This window comes from Harpia harpyja, chromosome 19 (genome assembly GCF_026419915.1).
Source record: "Harpia harpyja isolate bHarHar1 chromosome 19, bHarHar1 primary haplotype, whole genome shotgun sequence".
NCBI classification, from domain to species: domain Eukaryota; kingdom Metazoa; phylum Chordata; class Aves; order Accipitriformes; family Accipitridae; genus Harpia; species Harpia harpyja.
Genome location: NC_068958.1, coordinates 2139675 through 2164077, shown reverse-complemented (window position 1 = coordinate 2164077; position 24403 = coordinate 2139675). Strand labels below are relative to the sequence as shown.

Here is a 24403-nt window from a genome sequence, read left to right as displayed (position 1 = left end):
ATTCAGCAAGCATGTGTTCAAGTAGAAGCTGCGCTACACCTCGCCAACTGCAAAGCAGTATAAGGCACCTGGAGCTTCTAGATCCAGGTAAGAGGCAGGGATGAGGCTTAAGTCCATGTGCTACTTTGGAATTAAAAATTAATTGCAACTCTTGCTCATTCCAACTCTCCTGTACAAATGAATGAAGGATAGCCAATTGCATTCAATTAATGCCTTTTAGAATTAGTATAATTTGTTCTAGTAGAGATAACAGTCCAGAGGTTTTCACAAACATGCTCTTCTGGCTAGCTATAAAACATTTTGATGTTGTTTACTTACACAGCATAGAGACTATATCTTTAGTTTTCTTATTGGCACAAACCTTTGCAGTTAGAAATCAGATAAATTCAGTCTCAATCTGTGGTTAAAATTTTTATATGTTCTTTAAATTCTTGCAACTCTTGTTTATCAATGGATTATTAAACACAGAAGAGAACTCTCCTACTAAGAAAGCTTCAGTCTTTGCAACAGTTTCTATAGAGTAGGCTTGACAGGTTCTTTTAAAATACACTTAACTATTAAACTACCTGTGGTACAGTATATATGACCTTAGATTGTACAGAGTTAAGGCACCAAATACAAGATAAAACAACATCCAAAATAAGAAATTTGCTTCAGAAGTGCTCATTTCCACGTATCACTTTGGGACATTCAGCTCCTCTTAAACATCAAGGTAAACATGTGGTCTGAATGTTTCATGCAGCCACAGGAATTGGAGAAAAATCACTTTACTGAATTTAAATCTTATACTGTGATGAACTTTTCTCTTACAAAACTCACACAGCTACGTCTGGTAAGGCATTGCATTGCCTATACTGTATCAGACAGGCCTAGCAGAAAAAGCACCCTTTTTCCTAGAAGACCCCAGACTGGAAGAGCAGGCACATGTGTCCTACTCATGCTTTTGTATTACCATAAACATCAGTTACAAACAAACAACAGAATCGGTCTCATTTCTATGAGAAGAATGGGAAAAAGGAAGATGTTTCAGGAACACTGGAAAACCTGGACATAAATAGGTATGGATTTAGATGACACAAATAAAGCTAAGGACACATAACTTCTGGGATTAAGTAATAAAACAGCTTTGTGATGACAATTAAATGCCAAATGCTTAATTACTAGCTTAAGTGGTTAACATTCAAAAGAAAGTACAGGTGAAAAGTGCTGCCACAATCCATAGGCACAGGACTTCAGTGCCGAGTTTCTCTGGTGAATTGCTCTAAAATGACTATAAGAATTTCCACTTTACAGTAACGATCAGATTCACAGCAAACTAGATGTGCTAAAACAGAAGAATGAAACCAATGAGCTGTTAGACAGGCTGTCTCATGTACTATAGATAGCGAATGCAGCTACAATATATCCCTTTGCTTTGCTTTAAACAAGTCAATAAAGTATCTCATTTTTCAACAGATTTATTCAGCAGGAAGTCTGAGAGGGTCTGTGTCCTGAACATTCAAGCTGAGTTACTGTTTTTCAAGACAGTGCAACCGTTCTTAACAGAACTCCTCAGTGAGTCCAGCAGAGAGATCATTTTCATTCTTTTGATGCCAGAGAGGAGAGGTCTTAGTCAGCTTCATGACTGAGAACAACAATCTGAACTTCCTATTTACATATCTCATCATGTATCCAAAAGAATCTACTGCAGCATACTTCTTGTGCTGTTTCCCAGAGCCACCGGAAATAGTAGCCGTTTTTGTAAGCTGCTTCTGTGACTTGGAAATCATCTGAAGCTGGGACATGTTTTTTCCCTTGATTAAGTAACAGGCAACTGTCTACAGAGAATTTAGCTGAAGGCAAGAAGTTCTAATATCGAATGAGCGTACCTTAGCCTACCAAGCAAGAGAGGCAGACGGAAACCTGCAATTTTGTCTGAGATGAGACTGAAATACTATATTGTCTGCTTGCTCTTCATTTATACAGTTCTGGAAAGATGTTCAGGAATCCCATCTCTAGACTCTGATGATCTACAGGCTCTCAGAAGTGCTGATGCAAAATTACGAATGAAGCAAGGGACACTGTTTCTTTGAGGGGATCGGTGACTGAAAAGACAGGGACTGCCAGGCTCACTCTCCAAGGACATTGCTGGGACTGGATCAGGGATGGTATGTTAAAGCTGCTCACATTTCTTGCTATCTTGGAGTTTTAGAAGAAATGCTAAGAGATCAAGGTCCCATAGCTGAACAGCCAACAAACAGGAGATTTTCTTCCCAGACCACTTGAAAAATCTTCATGCCACTCTTTCTTTCATTTTCTACTTCCTAATAATGCGAGGAACTTGTGGTCAAGGACTAATTCCCCAATTAAGTTCTTTCAGTGGCTAGAGGGCATAGTCTTCTATTAAGACACACTTTAAATCTTTTTTCCTACCAGAAGGCAAATGTTCTCAAAGAAAGAATCATAGTCTCTAGAGATCCCAGAGTAGTTTTCACAGATCTTTGTAAATGAGTAGAAATAGTCCCTTGGCACGTGAATAAGTTGAAAAATTTGTAGGAAACCCTGTTTCTCTGAAGCCCTCTGTAGGCTGATTAAAAGTTTTCAAGAATCTATAAACTTCTATGTAACAATTCCGTAATTTGAGAGAATCAGTTATTTACTGGGATACTAGAAGGTGATCACAAAAGGCAGGGAAAGAGGACAGAATTCAGAGAAGCAAAGGTATTTAACTGCAGCAAAAGTCACAGCAGCAGGGTTCACAGCACATTAAGTGGAAGCCATGACAATTGCTGAATCATCTAATTAGTTCACACTGGCTACATGACAGCCAATTAGACAGATTAGGAACCACCTACCCAGGCACTAAATTGCCTTTGTGAGGGTTGGATTGTGCACTGCATCCAACAGAAATTGCTTGGACGACAGAGGCTGCATGTTACACATTCCCTTCATGAGTATAGGCTGGCCTCCCTCCATCCAACTGGCACAATGCCCAGGAATAAGGTGACCATGTTCCAACTCCTGAATGTGTGCTTAAGGAAGACAGCAAGCACTGGCAGAGAGAGGACATGATGGCAGGAAGCATCATGTACCATGCTTTCAGCTAGCCAAGCCCTCCAGACCAATCTGGTTGCCTTAAAACCTTCTCTAGACAGAACATGCTCGGAGAAAGCTCGTATGGCTGGCAAAGTAGGATTGAAGTCCTACTTTATTAAATACCTTATTTCTTCAAAATTCACTGTTGCATATCTGTGAAAATGACAAGTATTCCAGCTGCCACTCACCCATCAGGAGGAAAAAGCTGAGGTATGGTTAGCAGTACACAGTACTTCAGGCTTTCCAGCTCTAAAGACTGCTGTTTAAAACTCCAGTTCTTTGAGCATTGCAGCTGGTGAAATGGAAGTGCCAACTCCTTGCAGAGCTATGACACTTTTGGAGAGGAGCTACCAGCTGATTGGTATCATATGTATGGTAACACCAGGTGTCTCCTGAAGTCATGTGCTGACAAATTCCTAAACAATACTTCTGTCTAGCTTTCACCTATTTCAAACCAAAGGAAAACACTGCTTCTAGAATATCTGACCTCATTGCAAGGTCATACCAATGCTGCTGCGTTTACACCAATGCTACAACTGTGTAAGAAGTCAATTGGGATTCAGTTTTCTGAAGGGGAGATGGGCCAGAGAGAACCGCTGTCCTGCACGGGCACTTCAGACAACAGTCAGTGCAACAGGCTGCTTATACATACATTTCTCTCTTATGTGGTGCCATGAAACCCAAACTGGTAGAAAGGGAAAGCATGTACCTTCCTGATGATGGGTTTGATGCAAGCGTGGCTAACAGCAAACAAATGCTGTTATAACAGTGGAACAGTCTATATTTTAATCTCCCTATTCTGTAAATAGCCTCGCTTTCCTCAGTGTTAACCAAGGAGACCACTGAAGCTCACAGTTGTTCTTCCAAAGTCAATGGTAATGCCATTCACCTCCAATACAGATAACACATTAAACAGGTCAATTCTTTCTTGTAAAGCTCTGGCGCCTTTTAATCCTTTAAGTGCCAGACACCATCTCCCAAAATACACACTATCATCTGGTTAGCTAAAACTAGAGTTAAGGTGGGTGGTGTACAGGCACAGACTTTTTCTGGTGTCCTATTTATGTATGTACTAATTGAAAGGAACTTTTTTGGAATTCTTTTCCATGAACCAGAAATTTAAACTACAAAATAATATTTTTGCTTCACTGAAAAGGTACTACAAAATAGGCAATGATACTAGCAGCTGCACAAAGCATACGGAACCAGGTTTACATATTTGGCTATTGGGTATATCCAGAAATACAAAGCTTGGTTGCCATAAAACAGACCTCTACTCTCACAGAAAAGGCACTTTAGACCATGCTCCTGTGAGGAGGCTTTTAAAAGGAAACCTGCAAGTATTATGCAAAAGAAAGGAGTTTCTAGTTCTGCCTTAGCAAAACAGTGCTTGTTGCAACATCAATCAAGCAGGTGTTACTTAAGGAGCCTACATCCATGACACTTCACAGAAATGTTTTGCTCAAGTTCCACTGTCAATAAGACAGGTTCCTAGGCAATCTTGCACCTTAGGATCTTACCACCGCTTCCAAGTGGCAACAAAACCCAGGATTTAGGAGTCTTATGTACACTGCGTACTTCACATGTCAGGAAATGGTGTCTGTCCTACTGAGAAGGGGCACAGCAAAGGCAAGGCAACAAATTTCAGACATAAGTATTCACATTACCAACAAAAATGTATTAGAGAGATTTAGTATCTTTTCAGTGAAAGACAAGATCCAACAAAGTGAGAATGTAAAAAAAAGCAGAAGAGTGGAATGCTTACGACTGTAAGAGTTAAAAGGGTAATGACAGAAAAATATGGAAATTCAGTCAAAGCCATTCTGATGGAAACCAATACAAATGGATTAAGCTACCAAGTACAGGCCACAAAGAAACAGATCAAATAAGAGTCAGCAAGACATTTTATTAATCAGTCTTTGAACTGGACAGTGCTTGTCAGACTGACGTCAGTTAAGCCTAGGAAAGGAATACTCAAGAGAACTTCATTATAATGCACCTTAACATTGCCTTAACGCATATAAAAATACTGTTTTCCAAAGGAAACAGAGCAGCCTGCTGCTCCACTATGAGGACTGCTTAGCCTGACAGGCTGAAAGAATGAATTGAATTTTAAGTGAGCTTCAGACCAAGCCCCAAGTTTGCACCTTGAACATAACAGCAGATGAAAATCTGCACCACTGAATGGGAAGGACATTCTGATGGCTCATGAATTGCACCTGCAAATGTAATCAAATGGTTATGTGCTTTTGTGGGCAAGTCACTGGTACAGTTCCTTAAGTTCACTTCCCCAGGTGCAAATATATAGGCCACTTGCAAGGTTAGGTTTCTGCCCACAGCAGCAAAGCTAACAATATTTAACAACTATTTTTCTACATCAGCCTATGAATTCTATCCAGACATATCCTGAGTTACGGATAACCTACACATGCAGTTATTTAGTGAATTTGATGTTTCAATATTGAAATGAAATATAGTTTATTTTTGCTGTTATATTTTGATGCAAAACAACAAGCTTTGGGCCTGATCTACTACTACATACTCCGTACCAAGTGTTTTCCTGTTTTATATCAGTATAAACTGTGATCAGTCAGGGTTTTTTATGCTTTCATCTCTGAATTGAGACCCTAAAATGCTAATGCAACATCAACTCCCTCCATTTCACCTTTTTTTTTTTAACCATTTTTATATAAAAAGAGTTGTTTCCAGCAACTTCAAGTACTGCAAGTACTGCAGTTGTGCAGTACTGTACTCTGCAACTTTGTATAACACAAGGTTATATAAAGGCAAATTAAAAAAAATCTTAGTATTTTAAAACTACACATATCATGTGCACCATATAGGTCATAATCCAAAACCATTTTAATCCAAGTAAAATATTTGTTAAAACATTTACTACAGAACTGAAAATAATTATTTATGGATGGCTGTATCCTAATTTCTAGCTTTAGAAAACCACAGCTAAGCAAATTATTCATGCAGAGTTAAACCACTGCCTGCCTGCCTTCCTCTCCTCCCATCGCACCCACAAGAGGAAAGCAAACCTGGCTGCTTCATGAATTAATTTGGCCTAATATAATTTGATCTCTGCAGATTTGAACTGTAATATCATCACAGTCTTTCATTCTTCAGTTGGAGTTTAGCTTTAATAGTTTAGGGAGATAATTTCTCTTTTTATTAGTTAGTTAGTATCACACATTCCACTTCTCATTTTTATTCCACGTACCTATAACCATGGTACGGCTTTCAGTGCAGGCCATGGCTGTGGCTTTGGTACCTACCCAAATGTTTTCCACTGGTATGCAAGGAACGCAGTGCCTGACACATAAGTGTCAATACAGCTTTTTATGCTACACAAGAGAAAAATATTTGAAGGAGAACAGTCTGTTGATAAAACCAAACAATTTCTTAAAAGTGTTAAGTAATATTTTCTTTTTTAACTGAAACTGGAGTATTTGAAGTGGCCTTGAAAAATACAAAGCTGGAATTCAGACCTATGTATTACCTGTTTAAACATTCAGTTAAACAAGACATAATAAAAACGTGCCATATACAAGATTGTCACAGGTATATGAGATTTTTAGAAAAAAAGCAATAAAAATATTCTTTAAGCTGAAAATAAAATCTCTTACCTTTTATATCACGATCTCAGCTTACAGTCACTACATTTCTGCTTATTTTATACAAGTGCATATGGCTATGAAGGTCCGGAGAGAATGAGAATAAAGTGGTATTAACCTGCTGAAAACTGCTTAAAAGTCTTAAGCTGCAACATATAGATGTTCCAATACCATTTAAAAAAAACATTCACCTTTCAGTTATTGCTGATTGACAATCTCAAAATATTAACATACAAATATTTAAGAGGAAAAAAAACTCAGTAAATTTAGAGCAGCAACGTTTTTTGAACTGGATGTTTATCAAATACTATGTTTTCCTATCATTTGGTGATGATTTTGAAAGAGACACAAAAGCAATCCATTTGAAAGTCAAGTTCAAGCCTACCCTTTTTGTGCCTCATATTAATGATGTGGGGAAGAGAGAGAGAGAGAGAGAGAGAATATCATTTATTTAGATTTTGGAAAAATATATATTCTCTTTTTTTCTTCTGCCTTTTTGCTACATTTCATGTCTGCTGACATGCGCAATGGCACAAAGCACGACTGCTTCAAAAGTGACCATTGCAAGTCTTTGTAGCAATTTTTATAGGAAACATGCAAATACAGTCATAGTATTAAAATTCTGAAGTACTTAAATAGTGAAAGTAAATGCAGGATTCACTGCTTAAAGCAGGCACTCTGCTAGGTTTTGTTTCTTGTTTTGGCGTTTGGTTCCCTCCCGCCCCCCGAACACACCAGTCTTTCCCTTCTAGTGTAAAGAAATAACCAGAAGTATAACATACATCTATTGCTATGTACCCAAAGAAAGGACTGTGGCTTAGAGTAAGTATTGCTTTTCATTAAATGGAACAAAGTTCAAGAAGTGAGAAAAACACTTTAAAAAAAAAAAAGGAAAAAAGCTCAGATTCCATGTCTGAAGTTGAGAAACCTCAAAACGAGCCACGTTTGTTCTTGCTTTTAAGACATGTACAAAATGCCATTTCGAGCCACACAACCTGATGGTTCTAGAAGTCAGAGAAGAAATCTTGAGGGCCCAAGTGAATAATAAAAGGTGCGATGCTGAGAGGCTGGCAATAGGGACTGTCAATGAAAAAACCACCTACAGTGGGAAAAGAGCAGAGAAGCAAAAACTTCATGTTAATTTCAGAGAGACTGGCTGAAGCTAAAGCTCCATTTAAATTTCTCTGCTCTTTCAGCTGCAAGTGGAATTTTCATTGCAAAACGGGCACTTTTAATTCTTTGAAGGTATTGAAACATCTAACACTTCCAAGGTTACCACTTTCTAAACAAAGAACTGACAGCTCATTCATATTTTCAGTAAAGCAGAGAAATGTAAAATATGCAGCAAGGGGGCAAGTTTACAATGTGGTTAGTAACTCCCAACAAATGACAAAAAAATAAAAAATGACTTCTATAAATCATCTGAAATGACTGCCATCATGTTGGAAAAGAGCATAGCGCCCTCCTTGTTTTTGAAATAAGAACAAATTATTTGGCTTACGAATGTTCATCATATAGAATTGGTTCAGAGAGTATTTTGTTTGAAATTTTACAAAGCTGGGGATTAAAAAAAAAAAAAAAAAAGAAACTACAAACAGTTGCCAATCAGGGGAACTCCAAAAGATGGGGAGAGGAGGAAAAAAAAATATGTGCAGAGGAAAGATTCCTTTAATGAACATTTGATTAACAAAAATGGGCTCTTTGTCAGCCATGCTTTTTCGGCTCCGTGATGGCTTCCTTTCATCCATAGGCCAGCAAAATATATCAGTGATTTACGAGCACCACTCAATTTGACTACATCCCCGAGACCCTGCTCTTTATTTCAACACTAACGCATGGATGACTACAGCAGGCTCGCCACTATTTGTCAATAGATCTACATTTTTTATTAAAGTACCACCAACACCAAACGAAAGCAAGAGCTACAGCAGAAGAAAAACCATTTAAGATATAAACACATTCCTAAGCACAAATACTTAGCTTAAGAATAACAGCTGCAGTTAATTCCAAGAAAAGCAGCTTGTTATATAAGCCACCCCTTATTAAGCTTTTCTAGTATTTCCTTCCCTATAATGGGGGGCGTAGCGGAGGAGGAACTTTACATTGCTTTAAGCACCATTCTTATACCCTCTTCATATATAAAGCTCCCCCCGCCTCAGCAGCAGAGTCTGTTAGAGAACAGAGTGTATAAAGGCAATCTTTAAAACAGCATGAACTAAAGCAAACCTACGGAAAAGCAATGGGTGAGGTCTGAGTAGAGAAGTGCAACCAACAACGCTGCTTATTTTGTGGGGTGATACCTTAATAAAGACTACTCAAATCCCTTGTTAGAGCCCACAGCAGTTTTTATGCCGAAGTCTGCAATACACGGAGACAGCGTGGAGCCAGGGCCTGTCCTGGAATTTCAGACAGGTGCACACTGCTTATCAGAAAGAGGATTCTTTCGGTTTGAGCACCAACTCTTAGAAAAGTACTGGCCTATGGCTGAAGTGTGTCACTTTTCACAGCAGCACTCAACAAGAACTGGGACAATTAAATAGCAAGTTTTCATGGGGACCTTGTTGCTGCTTTAGATTCTTATAAATGTAAGGGGGAAAAGGAGAACCCTTTGTTTTAATGTAAGATTGACAACTAAAATGCTTTCTGTAGAAATGGTGGATGGAAAAATCAAGGGTGGGCAGACAATCTTAAAAGTGAAGAAGGCCACAAGAACAAGTGCAATTTTTTTTTCTTTCTTTTTTTTTTTTGTAAAAACAGAAACGAAAGGAAAACAAGCAGCTTTTGAGCTCTAAAGAACCTGATTGTAACATTATTGTCGTCCTTTCTCTGGGCAATACGGACTTAACTGTGTATCCCTGTAATTACATAATGAGTCCTTCTATGGGAACTTCCTTTGTTTAATACTTAATTCACAGAATGCAACCTAATACAGAGAGACAGTCTAAGATTAATTCCTTTTGTTTCATTTGTTTTTCAGTATTTTGTGCACAAGTGAAAAGACTTCTTGGATAATTAAGACTGTGTCTTAAAATCACAGTTACAGTATGCTGATCTTAAAGATTATAAGGAAACTCAGGTACTGATGCTTAACTATAAAAAAATAAGATAAAACAATATTTTAACCCATATTTTACTAAGTTTATTACACACCATAATATTTACAAAGTTAAATGTTAACTGTAAAGTTTCTATTGTGTGGGTTTTGTTTTTTTTTAGTTTTTAATTTTTATTTTTTTTTAAAGAACTATGCCCTGCATTTAATAACCCTACAACAAGTACAGGTCATTAACTGGATCTGTGTGACTGCATTAGGAAACAGGCAGTACTCTTGTGTTACAACAAAACAGTTTATTTGTGATCAGTGTTTTATATTCTATACATCCTTCACAAATTTAATTTTACATAATCGGATACTTCATTTAAAACGTAAGATTTAAGCTTCTAGTTCTTCCCTATAACAGAAGGCTGGTATAAGTTATTTGAAAATGAGGTAACATTTCACAGAACATTTTTTTCAAGTTTTAGAGAACTAAATTTGCATTTTGTTAAAATCAAAAAGTAGGAAAAAGATGTTTCTTTACAAATGACTTTGCTCAAGTATGTGTTCAAAGAAAACAGGATAAAAAGGCTTTTTTTCTTCTAACATTCTGTACTGTACTGTGTTGTTCAATCAATAGGAATTAGCTTCTGCCATTTGCTAAAAGAATGAGTAGTGGGGAACAGGATAAGTTGGGAATTTCATAACTGGTAACAGAACCATTCTCTTGGGTAAACCTACAGAGAGAAGAAAGGGAGAGGACTCCAAATAAGTTCAGTGATCCAAGAAAGTCAGATAAGAGCTTACAGTAGTGTTCTCATTAACCTTTTCCAGATCAGTCAGTCAATGTGATTTTAGGGTGCAGAGTCCCATTAACAGTAACACTTCGACACTTTGCACTGTTTCAAACAGATGGTTAGCTTAAAGTTTGCTTTAATTTTTGTCCTGGTGTTTGGTAAAATTAAAGTAAGCAATATTCTCAAAAGCAGAGTGTATATTTGGACTTGAAGCTCTACTTCATAATCTGTATGATAATTAATCTCTACTACCTTGTTCTATGTTCTGAGTTAATTTCACAGGCCAGTTACAATTGCAAATATTCTAGACAGGCACTGCTGTGCGTAAAAGAGAACTCACAGGGAAACTGTTCAGCAGCTTTGTAAGCATCCAGGTAGGTCAGCCAAAAATCAAGCACCTACAGTAAATTCTGCATCTGCTTCATTATTCTGCATTTCCTCCCCTGTATTGAAGTGGCAAATCTGGAAAGATTAATATCTGCCTGATTTCATGATTATTAAAGAGTTCTTGTGGCCTCGCAAACTTCTGCACAATTAAATGTTTGTTTGGTTTTTTTAATCTTGCCTATTTAAATTCTAGTATTTAACCTGTGTATCCATTTAGAAATCACAAAGCAGCAACAGCAGGTATTCCAGAGCACCAGATGATCAAAGTGAAGTTTCCCAACATGCAACAGCTTACAAAGGCAGAGAGACATATTTACCTTACAGCCAAAAAGCATTATCCCAGTACTTCGCATCACAATCATAAGACATTAAAAACAGAAACTCTTTATGTGAAAAATGGGGGCATTCAACTCCACAATGCTTTGAAGTCAGTGATATGTCACATATACACAGCTAAGTGATTAAAACCCAGCTCCCAAAATAGGCATCATGAGAAAAAACACAAAACGGAAGGAATGAATGAAAAAAGCAAGAAAAGCTGCAAGGAAAGTTGGTAACAATTGTATTCTTTTCTTCAGCAGGGAAAGGATTCCTCTCGTGTCACTATGTGTCACTGCTTGTAAAAATACATCCATGCAGATACCACTCAACTTAGTTATAGTCTGTGGCTATTGCTTGGAAAGAACCAGAGGGATTTTTTTAAAAATCCATACCATGATGTAGGCCCTAAACTAAATTTACTTTCGTTTTTTCTTGAGAAAACAAGTAGCTGGTCCTTGCGTAACACAACACAAAAGACAACGCACAGAGTACACTCAATGGGACAGCACTGCTGTTGGCTGCCGTTCTGTCAAAGCACTTGGCCAGTCAATAGGGCAGGAATTCTAAAACTAGAGAGGTTTGCTTCAATTTTGAAGGGAGAATTCCACACTGCAAGTGCAGCCCATGGGTCTGTTCTCCTTCCCCTTTCCACTTGCAGGAGCACAGAAAAGGACCAGCTGGTCTTAGTCAAGCAAAGCGAACATTTTCAATAAAGCAGTGGCATTCTCGCACTGTTTATAGCTCATACCTCTAAAAGAAAGTAATAAAATCAACGTTTTGAAATATTTTTAACTTCTATAATGCTATCAGGGGAGTTGGTATTGCCCAAGCTATACAAATTTGAGAGGAACAAGTATTACAAATGCTACAAAAGCTAGAAAATTAATAGCAAATTGCAGGCTGTTTCCCATACAAAAAACTGCAGGCCTTGAAACGTACTCAACTTGTCATTTGAGTAGTAGGCTTTCACCCAGTCCCTGTGACAGGAGAGGGTAGTGGGACTGGTTCTGGTGGGCTCGCTTTTTGTGTGCCAGGACATATCACCGACTCCAAACTGCTTTGCTCCCATTGCCACATAAACCTCATTCAAAGTAACCAAAAGGGCCGGTTAGAGGTATGCATTGTTAGTCCAGCATAAAAAAAGCCAGTGGGTAGGGAGAAGCCGAGTTAAGAAAAAACCCTTCCATTGTAGCCCTCTGATTATTAGTTTATTTTACATTCTTCATGAAACCAGTGCTTTGCCAGCCTAATATCACTATATTTCTTAGTAAAAAAGCATTGGGGCAAATTACCACGTCCTAGCTTCCTTGCAATCTGATTGCTAATGGTATAAGCTACACAAAAACCATTCTGCTTGTCCCAAGCAGCAGTGTTGTAGCCTGCGGGGGGGGAGTAGGGGGGTGGGTGGGGGTGTATATGCACATGGAGTTCATAGAGCTGACAGCATTAAGGGAGCTTTGTCCACAAGCCACTTACACTTGGGGACAAACATTTTGCCAATGTTACTGTAATGCCATTTAGATAAATATGGGTCAGAGATGCTGAAATAGGCCCTTCGGTAGTCTTTGAATGGAGCACAGATTGGCTGTAAAAAGTAAGAAAACTACTTCAATTCAGTTTCAGTATGAAAGGGAACAGGCAATTAGAACAAGCAGTCCTTCCACAAATCAGGCAAAGCATAGGCAAAAAAGCTACTCCAACCAAAAAAGAACCACAAGGTTATGGCATAAAAGTGTTGTTGTTGTCATGGTTTAAGAGCTTTAATCTCTTTTAATTTCTCCTTGGACTGCCACATTTGGACTGCCACAACAGTTTCTGTCTCATTTCTAATTTGTTAATTATTGGGCTATACATACCGTAAGCTGGTGCAGCGGTACTGTACCCATACGGTGCTCCATAGCCTGCAATATAAACAGATAAGGGATGGGTTTCATTTCCTACAGTATCTGAAAACAATCAGTGTTTGCACACCAATGCACAGGGAGGGACCCTTTCTGGTCCTGAAGCAGGACCACAGGAAAAACAAACTCGCACTAATACATCGAAATATTGCTGAAAACACTGAAATCCTTCTACATGGTGGCTTGAAGAACAAGCTACCCAATGACCTCCTTAAGCCTCAGCATCAGAGTTAAATTCCATATTTCATTTCCTTAGCATTTTCTTTCAGCTGAAGCCCTCAAGGCTGTACTGTTGGAGCATGGAGTTGGCATGATCCAGACATCCCATATTTGCTTACGTTCTTCCTAATATACAAATACAGTCTAATGCAGAGAACAGTCATTTTCCTCAACTTCCATTATAAAGAGAGGAATGCTAGATGCCTGTGGCAGATACCAACATCGTCATCAGTAAAGCTCCTGTGAATTCTCCTCTGCCATTTCTAACAGACAAAACAAAGTTTCACAAAGGACATCTGAACACCTAGAGGCACACAGAGAACAGTATCTTTTTTCCCCAAAGAGCTAAGCATGACTCTGGAGTGAGACAAAAAGCAACAGTGGTAACACCAATCGTGGTTACTACATCTCAGTAGTTCATGAAGGTTTTACGGTTTTTTTTTTTTCCTGGTAGGATCGCTTGTGTCCATCACAAAAAGCAAGAGATTTCTGAGAAGAATAGGGGATGAAGAGAAATAATCTGTGAAGGCCAAGGCCAATAAAAGCTTAATAACTACAGCGACTGGGAAATTAAACTTATTTCTGGAATAATTCCATGCTGGCAAGAAGCATGCCCCTGGCAGGTTTAAGGGACTCCTCAGGCAGAAAGACAGTTCCAAAAACAATGTTAACAGCCATTAAAAATGAATTACTGGTTTTTAATATTTATAATTACATGAACATACAGGAACAATGAAGATGACATGCTGTCAACTGTGCCAGGAAGCAAGGCTACCAAACAACAGGGTCTATGCTATCAGCATGTGTGAACTGCTGAAGGGTGTAATTAGAGCTCATGCTATAATCTGAAAATCTGAGCATAAGGAATATAAGTTTTATTTTTTGGAAGCTATTGGATTTGCTTTGACTAAGGAATCTCCAGCATCTCATTCTTACAGATTTGTCATTCCAAGTAAAAACAATGTCTAGATTCCCTTCACATGTCGCCTGCAAGCCTCAGACATGTTGTAGAGAGTCACAAAGAACGATGCACTTTGAAAAGTAAGGGGAATGAGAAAGTGAACGTTTTGTTAACATTTTCTTGTGTTTACATTTTAACACCTTAAAATCTATGTGCCTGTGATTTTAAATACAACACAACAAAAAGTCCTACACTATTTTGTACCAGCCAGTAGTAGCTGAGCACTTCAACTCTTCAGGCTGGAACAGTTTTGCTTCCGATGGTTGCAAATCTGCCCTAAAGGAATCAGCAATGAGATTATCCTGACTAGTAACTCACCTGCTCTTTATAGCAAGCACCAAGAATAAACATGAACCAGAGGGCCCCTTGGATTTCAAAAGATGTTTCTGCTAATCAGAACAATGCAGCAGGGATAATGAATTAACATCAGCCACAGTATGAAGGGAAATTCTTTTGGTTTTGTTTTTTGTCCACCACAGAAGCTACTAATAGATGCTGTGCTCACATGTGCAATTCATGTAGAAAGTTTGTGGGAGCACAGTAACTCCCGAGCCTGCCAACTTAACCTCCCTCAACAAGGGTTTCTTGGGAAAGCCATTCCTAATGTTAAAGGGCACATGATCCAGGAGGTTTTTAGCTAGGAAGAGAGTTTTGGGAATTGTGCCATGGCAGTAAACGATGAAGAAGATATATAATAAAATTATAAAGCCAGGAAAGCCATTATGCCCGTGTGCTCTCTGCACGCTGAGCTTCAAGTTGTACACTCATAAAGGACAGGCACCACCAGTTTTTCAGCTCTGATTTATTTAAAGCCCCATGAATTCTCCCTTCTGCTTTATCTCAGATGATTAAAGCTGAAGAAACCACTTGCATAGGTGACTGACGCACACGGAAAAGAACACCCCAGCAGACAAAAACTATTAGCTATTAGCGTCGTGCCTTACCTGGTGTTATGTATCCAGTAGCAGCAGCTGCCCCAACAAATGCCCCTCGTGTTAAAGCACCTCGTCCTCTGCCTCGAACAGCCTGGACCGCTGCAGAAACAGCTGTATTGACAACCCCTTTAGTCTGCCCAGAGTAATAAAAAAATAGCAATTCAGAAAGTGAAAGCGTTGCTGGAAATACACAGCCATCTGCATTAAATCACCACCTTTTAAAAATCTCTTTAAACATGCTTGATGTGCCAGTCTTGTTAAAGATGGAATATGGACTGGAGAAGTACTGTCCTAAAGAATCTGACTGGCAGAAACCAAGCGAGTCCCTTGCCAGGTCACTGACTGCAGCGCACAGCAGTGCACACTGAGCCCAGCATGTTCACTTCACTCAGACCTGGCAGTCGGCATGGTCAGCGTGTGCGTTATTTACCTCCATTTGGTCACACGGGCATGAATGAACACTGGTGGCTTCTGACCCTTTCCCTGCTGTACCTCACTGCTGTCTTTCCCACCTCCTTACAAGCTTCCTCTCCTCAATCTACAACATTGTCTTTGCTTCTCTCCTACCATTCTGAACCCACATAACTTCAGCAGGGCCAGGATTCTGCCCCAAAGACAAATAACCACCTCATGACAACACTGGACTGCTTTAACCTAACCTTACTAGAATGCCGCCTTCCTTTTCCCATTGTCACCACCTACAAGCAAAAGAACGGCAAGTACTTTGCTGTACTAGATGCTCTGACTGCCCCCTGAAAACAATACAATCATGCAAATCCAGGAATTTCAAAGACAAGTTTGGCAGTTACTGCCATCATTGACCTACTGAAAAAAGAACACACGAACACCGACAAAAAAAGAAAAATCAGAATTTAGGAAGTGCCTGAATCAGAGGTCATTTTCATATCTTAACTGCATGTGGAACATTTATCCTGTGAGGTAGTGTTCTCCTCATTTACTAGACTTTCAACACAGTAATACTCCCAGAAACTGATACTCCTAACCAAAGGTCTTAGGGAAATGGAGAGGACTTATTTTTGGTTTTGTTCTGTAACTAATAAGACTTGACATCTTTTGTAAGTGTATTTTATGATACATTCTGCTCCAGTGTGAAATGACAAGAAAATCCTAATTCTAACGTATTTGCACAAGAGACAAGAATTGTAATCCTCGGGACTTAGTTCAGACTGTAGTCCTCTGGAGGAAGAACACTGTTGATTAGTTTCTGCTCTGTTCAACCTTAATTTTAATAGATTTGAGAGATCATTGTGGCTATTAACCCTAATGAACAAGACTGAGCTTTTTATTATACAAGTCTTCCTCACCAAACAAAATGGCTCATCTGAAAAGTTGAAAAGGTGCAAAAAAGGTGCCAAAATTTCACCTTACTCCAGAATCTAGAGTTAAGGCCTTTACCTGGCTATAAATGACTTATCCCCTAAGTCCACACACCTTACATGATGGAGCAGCACACTATGGCTCTGGCCTGAAACACAAGAGACTTCCACATCATCACTGGTTGAACCACTGACCTTATTGTATCTCCTCCAGCTAATCAGCACCTCTCTTTCTTTGTGCCTCCTTTTCTACTGTATTTCCCACAATATGGTCCTACCTATCAGATTATATTGTTATACTACAATAATTATTATAGAAGAATAAAAATAGAAACCTTACATGTGTGCATAAAACAAGAGACTGAAATCACTTGCTTCCTGTAGAAGTTCTTGTATCATAAAACAGCCCAGAGCTGTGATAACAGAGCAGTCCAAAAAGCAAGTAACAATTCTTACCTGAGGAAGAATCTTCTTTTTCTTGTTGTTTGCTGCATTAGGCCCAGAAAACAGTTTTTCAAGTGCTGCTAATGCAGCACTTGCTTTTGCTACTTTCTTATTTGGGCCTGCACCTCTGAACTTCTGCCCATCTACTTCTACCTGAAAATTGAGACATGAGTTTATGCCTAGTATTGATCCTTGGGAATACCATGCTCCACCCACTCGTCATGATGTGCCATCCATAAAGAATTTCAGTAGTAAAAAGAAAAAAAACAGTCCTCAGTGTTTTATGTGACAAATTTCTACTGCTTCTAGATTATGAAACTGATAAAGAATACCTAAGTGATCCTGTGAACCATTATATCGCAGATATTAGGAATCTGGAAACTACACGTGCAATTAAAAGAGGACCAGTATACCTATTTGATACTGAATTTAGCCAATATGCTTGAGCTTCTCAACACATGAATGATACTGCTAGGAAACAGGGGTTTTAGGAATCATTTGAGGCTCCCCTCATCTTTATCAATGTCTTATATACCAACATCTTTGCCTATACTATACATACACTGTTTAACTGGGATGCTACCTCATACCACTTTAGAACCCAGTGCTACTTCAGAGGTAGCACAAGTAGATGAAGAAATCAAATGAGTTTGCCCTCTGCTACAGTCATTCCAAATACCCCTGGTAAGCTGGCAAGAGGAGATTCAAATGAAGTCACTGACATGGGGTTACCAAGTACGTTTGCAAAATTTGCAAATCAGATATTTTTGTCAAGCTGTGGATCTTCTACTTCCCTCCTCCTCACGTCAAGACATGATGTAGCCTGCGGCTGCCAGAATCCAGTTTTAATTCCCCCTGTATTTTCCTAAAGCATAAAAGACATTCCTTTCCCCAGTCTAATCATCACAGCAGCAATAAGAGATACAAAACCTGAAAACATCACCACCACAGATGTGCATTGCAAAAAGCAAACTACAAAAAAATCTGAACTATAGCAGCAAGCAACTCCAAAGACTGAAGCACTGTTAATAAAACCACCTACCAACTCTGTAACTCTGCTTCACTCACCTCCATCACAAAGCGCTTGTCATGGCTTCCACCAGTCTCTGAGATGAGCTCATACTTCAGACCTCTTCTTTTTTCATTGAGCTCCATCACCGGGTTTTTGCCACTTGCTGTGAGTATAGGACCCTGAGTTCTTACCTAGAGACACATTTATGGTGTTGCTTTAGAGCCTTTATCTCTTCAAAAGGCAGACAAACTTCTACAGCATTGTGGCTTACAGTGCCACATGGCCAGCCACTTAGAGAATGCCAGCGTTATCACTGTGTCCAGCCTCTGCAATAGCCTGTTCTTCCCAACACATAGGCCTCGGCAGGCTTCCAACAAACAGACCCATATCGAAAGTGACACTGCCTTGGCTTCAATATAACGTGCTGCGCTAGAACAGCAGATGGTAAGTCTCTTCTCTAAAGAACAGCAGGGGGACAAACAATACTGTAAAAGAAGTCACACCCTCTTTATTTTTGTCGGTGAGAGCTACTGTCCTCGTGGCCTGGTATCTACGCAAACTGAACATTACATCAGCTGGACTTGGAATTTCAACCCTGAGAATATCCAAAGCTGAGGTGATGGTGTCAAGTTCCTTGAAACCGAAGGCTTTAGCACTGAAAGGAGATCAGCCTTCCCAACCTTGCACACATCTCTGCTGCTCGATCTAATTACGTCCTGGCACTACTGAGCTCTGACTGAAGAAGTCTCATATCCCGGCTCACATGTTTCAGCAGAAATATCTGTAACTGTTTGGAAAGCAAGGAAGGTAAAGCTGAGATCTCAGCGCACCAGCATATCAAGCTGCATTAGAGTGCACTCTGCTACAGATACAAACGACTACTCGCTAATGAAGAAAAAGATGATTAAGGGACCAAAACCATGTTTTCCAAAGCAACTTCTTATTTTGGATAAAGATCAGGAGTCCTAGTACCAGGACCCGCACTTTGAAAGTAAAGTGTCTCAAAAGTGTAAACATGGACACCCTAAGTCATGTTTTAACATCTTGACCAGTGTTCAAAGAACAGAACAATTACTTAGATTTACAGCACACCCCCCGCCCCCCATAGTCCTGGAAAAAAGCATTATAACGAAAAAGAAAGCAGAGATCTACAATGGTTTATCAGTACAGCCGCCAGAGAACTTGCCACAGAGCTATCAGGCAGACAAACGAATACACAAATTAATGCTGTTACTCAGCCTTTACACAGGATGCTTCTCCAAAATCCCTGGTGGCATTTATGAACACTGGCCGAGGAAACCAGGAAGAGAAGGGTGAAAGGGATGACATCTAAGCATAAGTTTAAAATCTCCTGGTTTCTCAATGATGAAAAGAAACAAATACCAGAAATACTTTAAGAAAATATCCAATTAATGTACTACAGACCCATCACAGCTTGATTCCTGAGGACATTCAGCCAAAGTTACTAAAGTTACTAGAATTTTGTCCTTTGAGGAATATTCTATTTCCCACAACTTCAGTGAGAAAACAAGCACAGCATGCTCCTTATAGCACCTGACTTCAGCTACAAGTGCCAAAGTTAAAGTATATTCTATTGAAACTGGAGCATTTTCAATGCAGCATTTTCTAGTCCATTCAATATGCATAGAGGTATTAGGTTTTACATTTCTTAACATCTCCTAATGAATTTTTATATTTTCATTCGTCTTCATGTGTATTAGTTTAAAATACTGTCTAAGTATACCTTTTTGACAAACCCGCTATTACAAAACAGATATTGTGAAACTTGCATTACTAGAGCCCAAAGGCACCAAACAAGATGGAGCTGTCCCAGTTGTAAGACCATACATAAGCTAACTAGAAGAGACAACACCTGTCTCAAAGTTTATGGTCTTACGAGGACAAGATGGCTACCCCACCTTAAACTTGAGGAAAGGAGGCACAAAGGTCAGTTATTTGACCACAGTGACACAAACCTTATGGCAGATCTGAGACTGGAAACTCTCTCTTAATGCCTCATCCACCACCCTAACTAAAACGCCATCCTCTTCTGGGAGAAGATAAAAGAAGAACCCATAAAACCAGAAAAAACAATCCCAAACCTCTCCATCACTTGTACTTTTTAATGCAATACTCACCTCTAGGGTAGCGGAGGTGTCAGCTGTGGAATTTCCAGTATTATTGCTTGAGATTGAAGACGTCGTTTCATTTTTACCTTCAGTATCTGATTTTTCATCAGAACTCATACACTCCACATCTGCATCAAAACCAGTTGGATACCCCATTGCTTGTAAAACCTACAACAAAGCCACATGAACTGAACTGTAGAATAGGCAGCAGTACAGAAACAAATACAAAGCTGATCACAACACAAAAGAATGTCCACCCTACGCTAAATAAAGGCAGATTGCTTAGAAATACATTTTCTCCTGTGTTGAAATGGAGAAAAACACAGTAGCAATGGGGAAAATAGTTGCAGGTTTCCAAAAGTGAAATCAACACAAACAGAATTTTAGTCTCAAAGATAGCAATTACTCATCATTTATCATCTCAAGAATTCCTTGTAAAATAATAGATTAAAATTCAGAAGTGCATCCACTACATGACGCTGCTTAACAGTATGATAAGGAGATTGTTTTGCACACCATTTTCCCCCTCTCTCTGTATTATATGGGCAGATCAAGAGATTGACTGTAGGGCAAACAATAAAGCATTGTACTTCTACAAGATGGTACTTCTGGAGTTTCCGAGGAAACCGCAGGCGACAGCCAGTAGATACCCAAGTGGTATACAAAACGTGCCCCTGAAGCTAGACAGCTGATACCACCTCCCTTGCTTGCATCTTTCAGCAACACCAGAGGGTAGATGCTTCCAAAGCAGGTGTACAGGGAGCAAATTCCTGAACTGAGATGTGAGGTGAAGGAATGCCCAGCTAGCAGAGTAACAAACTGTCTGCAGTAAGCCTACTTCTTAGTGAACTATGCTTTCTCCATGCTGCTTACAACCAGCAGCTGTATAGCAAATGAAATTTTACTGATTAAAGTACTATTCATCCGTTCCTTCAAAAGCATCCTCCACTAGTAAGGCTGGCCTCTCCTTTAACCAGCTGCCTAACCTAGTTGTATGGAGGTACCTGACACAGGCTCAGAAGAATCTGAAAAGAATCTGAAGCTCCACTGAAAATTTAGTCTCAAGAACAAAGTGCAAAAATCACTATGTTCCAACACTGAATTGAGAACTGCATGGGTAACTCCAGGCTCAGCTCCCATACAATCATGGTACATTTGGCTGCATTTTTAGGGCTTCTAAGTTTTAAAAAGGTCAGATCCAGAAACTGAAATGGTCACATTATTCCCTCTTATAAGTCTGGGAAAGCAGGGCCTGGATCTGCTAGGAAAAAAAAAAAGAAAGAAAGAAAGAAAGAAAGAAGGAAAGCCAGTCTCTACCATACCACCCATTTCCTCTTGGCTTGAATCATGGATGTTTTGGAAGTGTAGCCCAGGATTTGTGTATGTGTAAATTTAGAGAAAAGAGCTGGGTAGGCACCAGCACAGATGTGGCTGATGCAGAGAGGTTCAAGGGCAGAGAAGTCACAGCTTTTCAGGGCAAGTTTTCTATTTTTTTTTTTTTTTAAACAACTGCAGGGAGGGAGGCAAAATAAAAGAATGAGGCAGAAGGTCTGGAAGGACACACATGCAGAGAGCTACTTTTCCTGGAGGAACAACACATTCCCTCAGATTACTTCTGGACACTTTGAACTTGAAAGCACATGGGACAATGGGATTTTTCAAAACTGAAATCAAAGAAAAGCAGCAAGTTGCCAGATGAAGCTTCTAAAAAGGAAACTCTTGTTCAAAACAAAAAGCAAAGAATGACAGATGGGCTTGCTCCTATCATAAGTGCAGTTCTATTAAATGAGGTTCTCTTTCACATCAATTGTCCGTAGGAAACTTTTGTTTCTTCCCAGAAACCCAGCAGGCTCAGTCTGCTTAGCAGTCTGAACTGTCCTCATGCAATACAACACGGATGTTCATGTTAGGTGTTCTGGTCTATCACTGTTTTACAGACCTAAGCTCTGTCATGTAGAGCACCTAATTGACTAGTACCTGAATGATATCAGTCTCTTACTGAAAAATTGACTGGAGACCAATCATTTATGTACATTGTTTATCCCAGTGTGCAAAGGTACTCTTCAGACACTGAAGACAGGAAACAACTCCATGTTGCCAGGAGCTCACAACCCAGGAATGGACACAGAGAATGAAGGGGAGAAAGAGGGAGCCACCAACATGCTGTTTTCAAAGAACAAAACTGAACCCCTCCAGTCCAGAACTTAAACACCACATTCAATCCATTGTCAACTGAGCTACCTGCAGAGCCCTGGGAAGTTCTCCCTCCCCTCCACTAGTGTAAAACCAGTGACGCTCTTTGAGCCATGCCCAGCTGTGTTTAGAGTACATAGGTAGCAGCTCAGCTTCATCCAATTTTTTTTGTAATTTTGAGGCTGCATATTACTAGTTCTAACCATATTTCATACTCGATGTTCCAAGATCTGGGGTTAGCAGATTTCTTCAGGCTGCCTTACCTTCACTGCCACATGGAGCTTGGCTGTTTTCTTAGAAGGTCCTGATGCTTCATATGTCGTACCATCAACATCTACAGACATTGTGAAGACTGGGGCATGGACTGGACCAGACTGTGACAGCAGCTTATACTGAAGCCCTGGCCTGATTTGGTTCAGCCTCATCAGAGCATTCATGAGATCTATTGCTTTACTATCCAGTACTGGTACAAGATAGTAGAAGGGGAGGCGGGGCGGGGGGGGGAGAAAAAGGGGGGGAAATGAACAAAACAAGATGAACAAAAAAATGAATCAGTTTGCATTTCAGTGCCTTCTGTCTGTATAAAGGAGCAAAACAACCCCTTGGCCGCTTAGTTGAGGATAGCCATAACGCTGTTAAGTCTTTAATAAGCCATTCTATTTTGGGTAACGACTATAATTACCCATTTTTTAATATTGTTAACACAATTCTTTTGCAGCTAACTATATTCTCCCTGGCTGCTATAAAAGGAGTAACAACTTTTATAGGTAGTGAGGAACCAGATCCAGAACTGGCACCAAAGTAGCACAATGAAAACAGTCCCCAGAACTGACTGGATCCCAGCAGTGCTGAGAGACTTCTAGTCTGTGCATATATGCAGTGTCAATGTTTTGTAGATTAAGCGTTTTATTTTTCTTGTGGGAGGTCTTGAGAGACCAACAACTAGCTCAAGAAGGGGAAGAATGCAAAAAGGCAAATCTTCACACAGCAAAGTCACTGCAGTATTTTTAAAAAAAAACAAACAACCAAAAAACCCCACAGTACAGGGACATTATCAATAAAATACCTCAGCTGCTTGGGCAACTTAAATTTTACTGTAACTTGATGAGTAATCCCATTTAAAAATGCAAATCATTCAGTTTGTAAAACATGCCAGGGGAAATTCAGATGCACAATGTGTCTGACATTCCGAATGTGGGGTGATAGAGACAACATTTTTTGTTCCAAAGACTTTTTCACATGCTATTCCACACCAACACAAAGAAGCTTTTAAACCACCTCCCACTGTACAACAGATCTTTGAAAACAGAATGGAGAAGCGTTACACTTACTTTTCCTCAGATTACGCTTCATCTTTTTATTTGGATCTTTATCGTCCCCAACACTATCTTCAAATGGTCTCTTAAGAGCAGATGAGCCTGTACCTAGGGTATAAATTTCCTTGTAATATGGATTTGCTATTAGAAAAACAAAATTCCACAGCAGGAGTCTGATTAGTCCCATACTGTTCCTTGCATGTTTATAATGAAAAGAACTCAACCATCAGTCAAAGCCTTAGTGCTACACGTAGGCCACTATTAGCTTATTGCTCACTGTACCATGCCATGCAAGATGTCTGTTTCCAATATCATGTGCGATATAAGTGGTGTAATTCTGCATTGTTGTTTTTTACAGTTAGTCTAAGGCAAGAACTCTAATAGTATTGTTTTTACAAAAAATATAAATGGAAATTTATTTTTATTAGATGCATACTGTTTTCTCGGAAGAATTCTTCAGTAATTCTTATTATGGACACTCGTTATATGCTTTTTGACCAGTCTACAGTCTCTCCTTCCCCAGCATAAGAATCATAAAGACTACTTTTACTCTTCAGACCCAAAGGACTTTGTGTTTAAAGAAAATCATCAGCTATATTCTAGCTGTGCTGCTGCTCCTTTGTTGGTACTTCTAGAAAACAGAATTTCCAGATTTTCTCCTGACAATGAAATTTAAAAAAAGAAAAAAAAAAAACCCACACCACATTTAACACAGAGAA

At 39.3% G+C, this 24403-nt stretch overlaps 1 protein-coding gene across 17 annotated transcripts in view; it reads right to left on the bottom strand.

Moving 5' to 3' along the window:
• STRBP (spermatid perinuclear RNA binding protein) overlaps nt 1-24403 on the bottom strand; it is a 74941-nt gene that overhangs the window by 5335 nt on the left and 45203 nt on the right. For 9 of the 17 annotated variants that reach the window (XM_052814765.1, XM_052814772.1, XM_052814771.1 and 6 more), the window contains exons 11-18: nt 23700-23825; nt 22632-22831; nt 20185-20343; nt 18103-18237; nt 17047-17187; nt 15263-15386; nt 13094-13138; nt 7461-7794 (exon numbers count right to left, since the gene is read on the bottom strand). In XM_052814765.1, coding sequence (XP_052670725.1) covers nt 7700-7794; nt 13094-13138; nt 15263-15386; nt 17047-17187; nt 18103-18237; nt 20185-20343; nt 22632-22831; nt 23700-23825 — 1025 coding nt within the window. In that variant the 3' untranslated portion in view covers nt 7461-7699. Of the gene's footprint in view, nt 1-4961; nt 6426-6707; nt 6773-7459; nt 7795-10023; nt 10470-13093; nt 13139-15262; nt 15387-17046; nt 17188-18102; nt 18238-20184; nt 20344-22631; nt 22832-23699; nt 23826-24403 lie in introns of those variants that run through there. The other 8 variants (XM_052814779.1, XM_052814778.1, XM_052814781.1 and 5 more) reach the window with 7 other exon arrangements.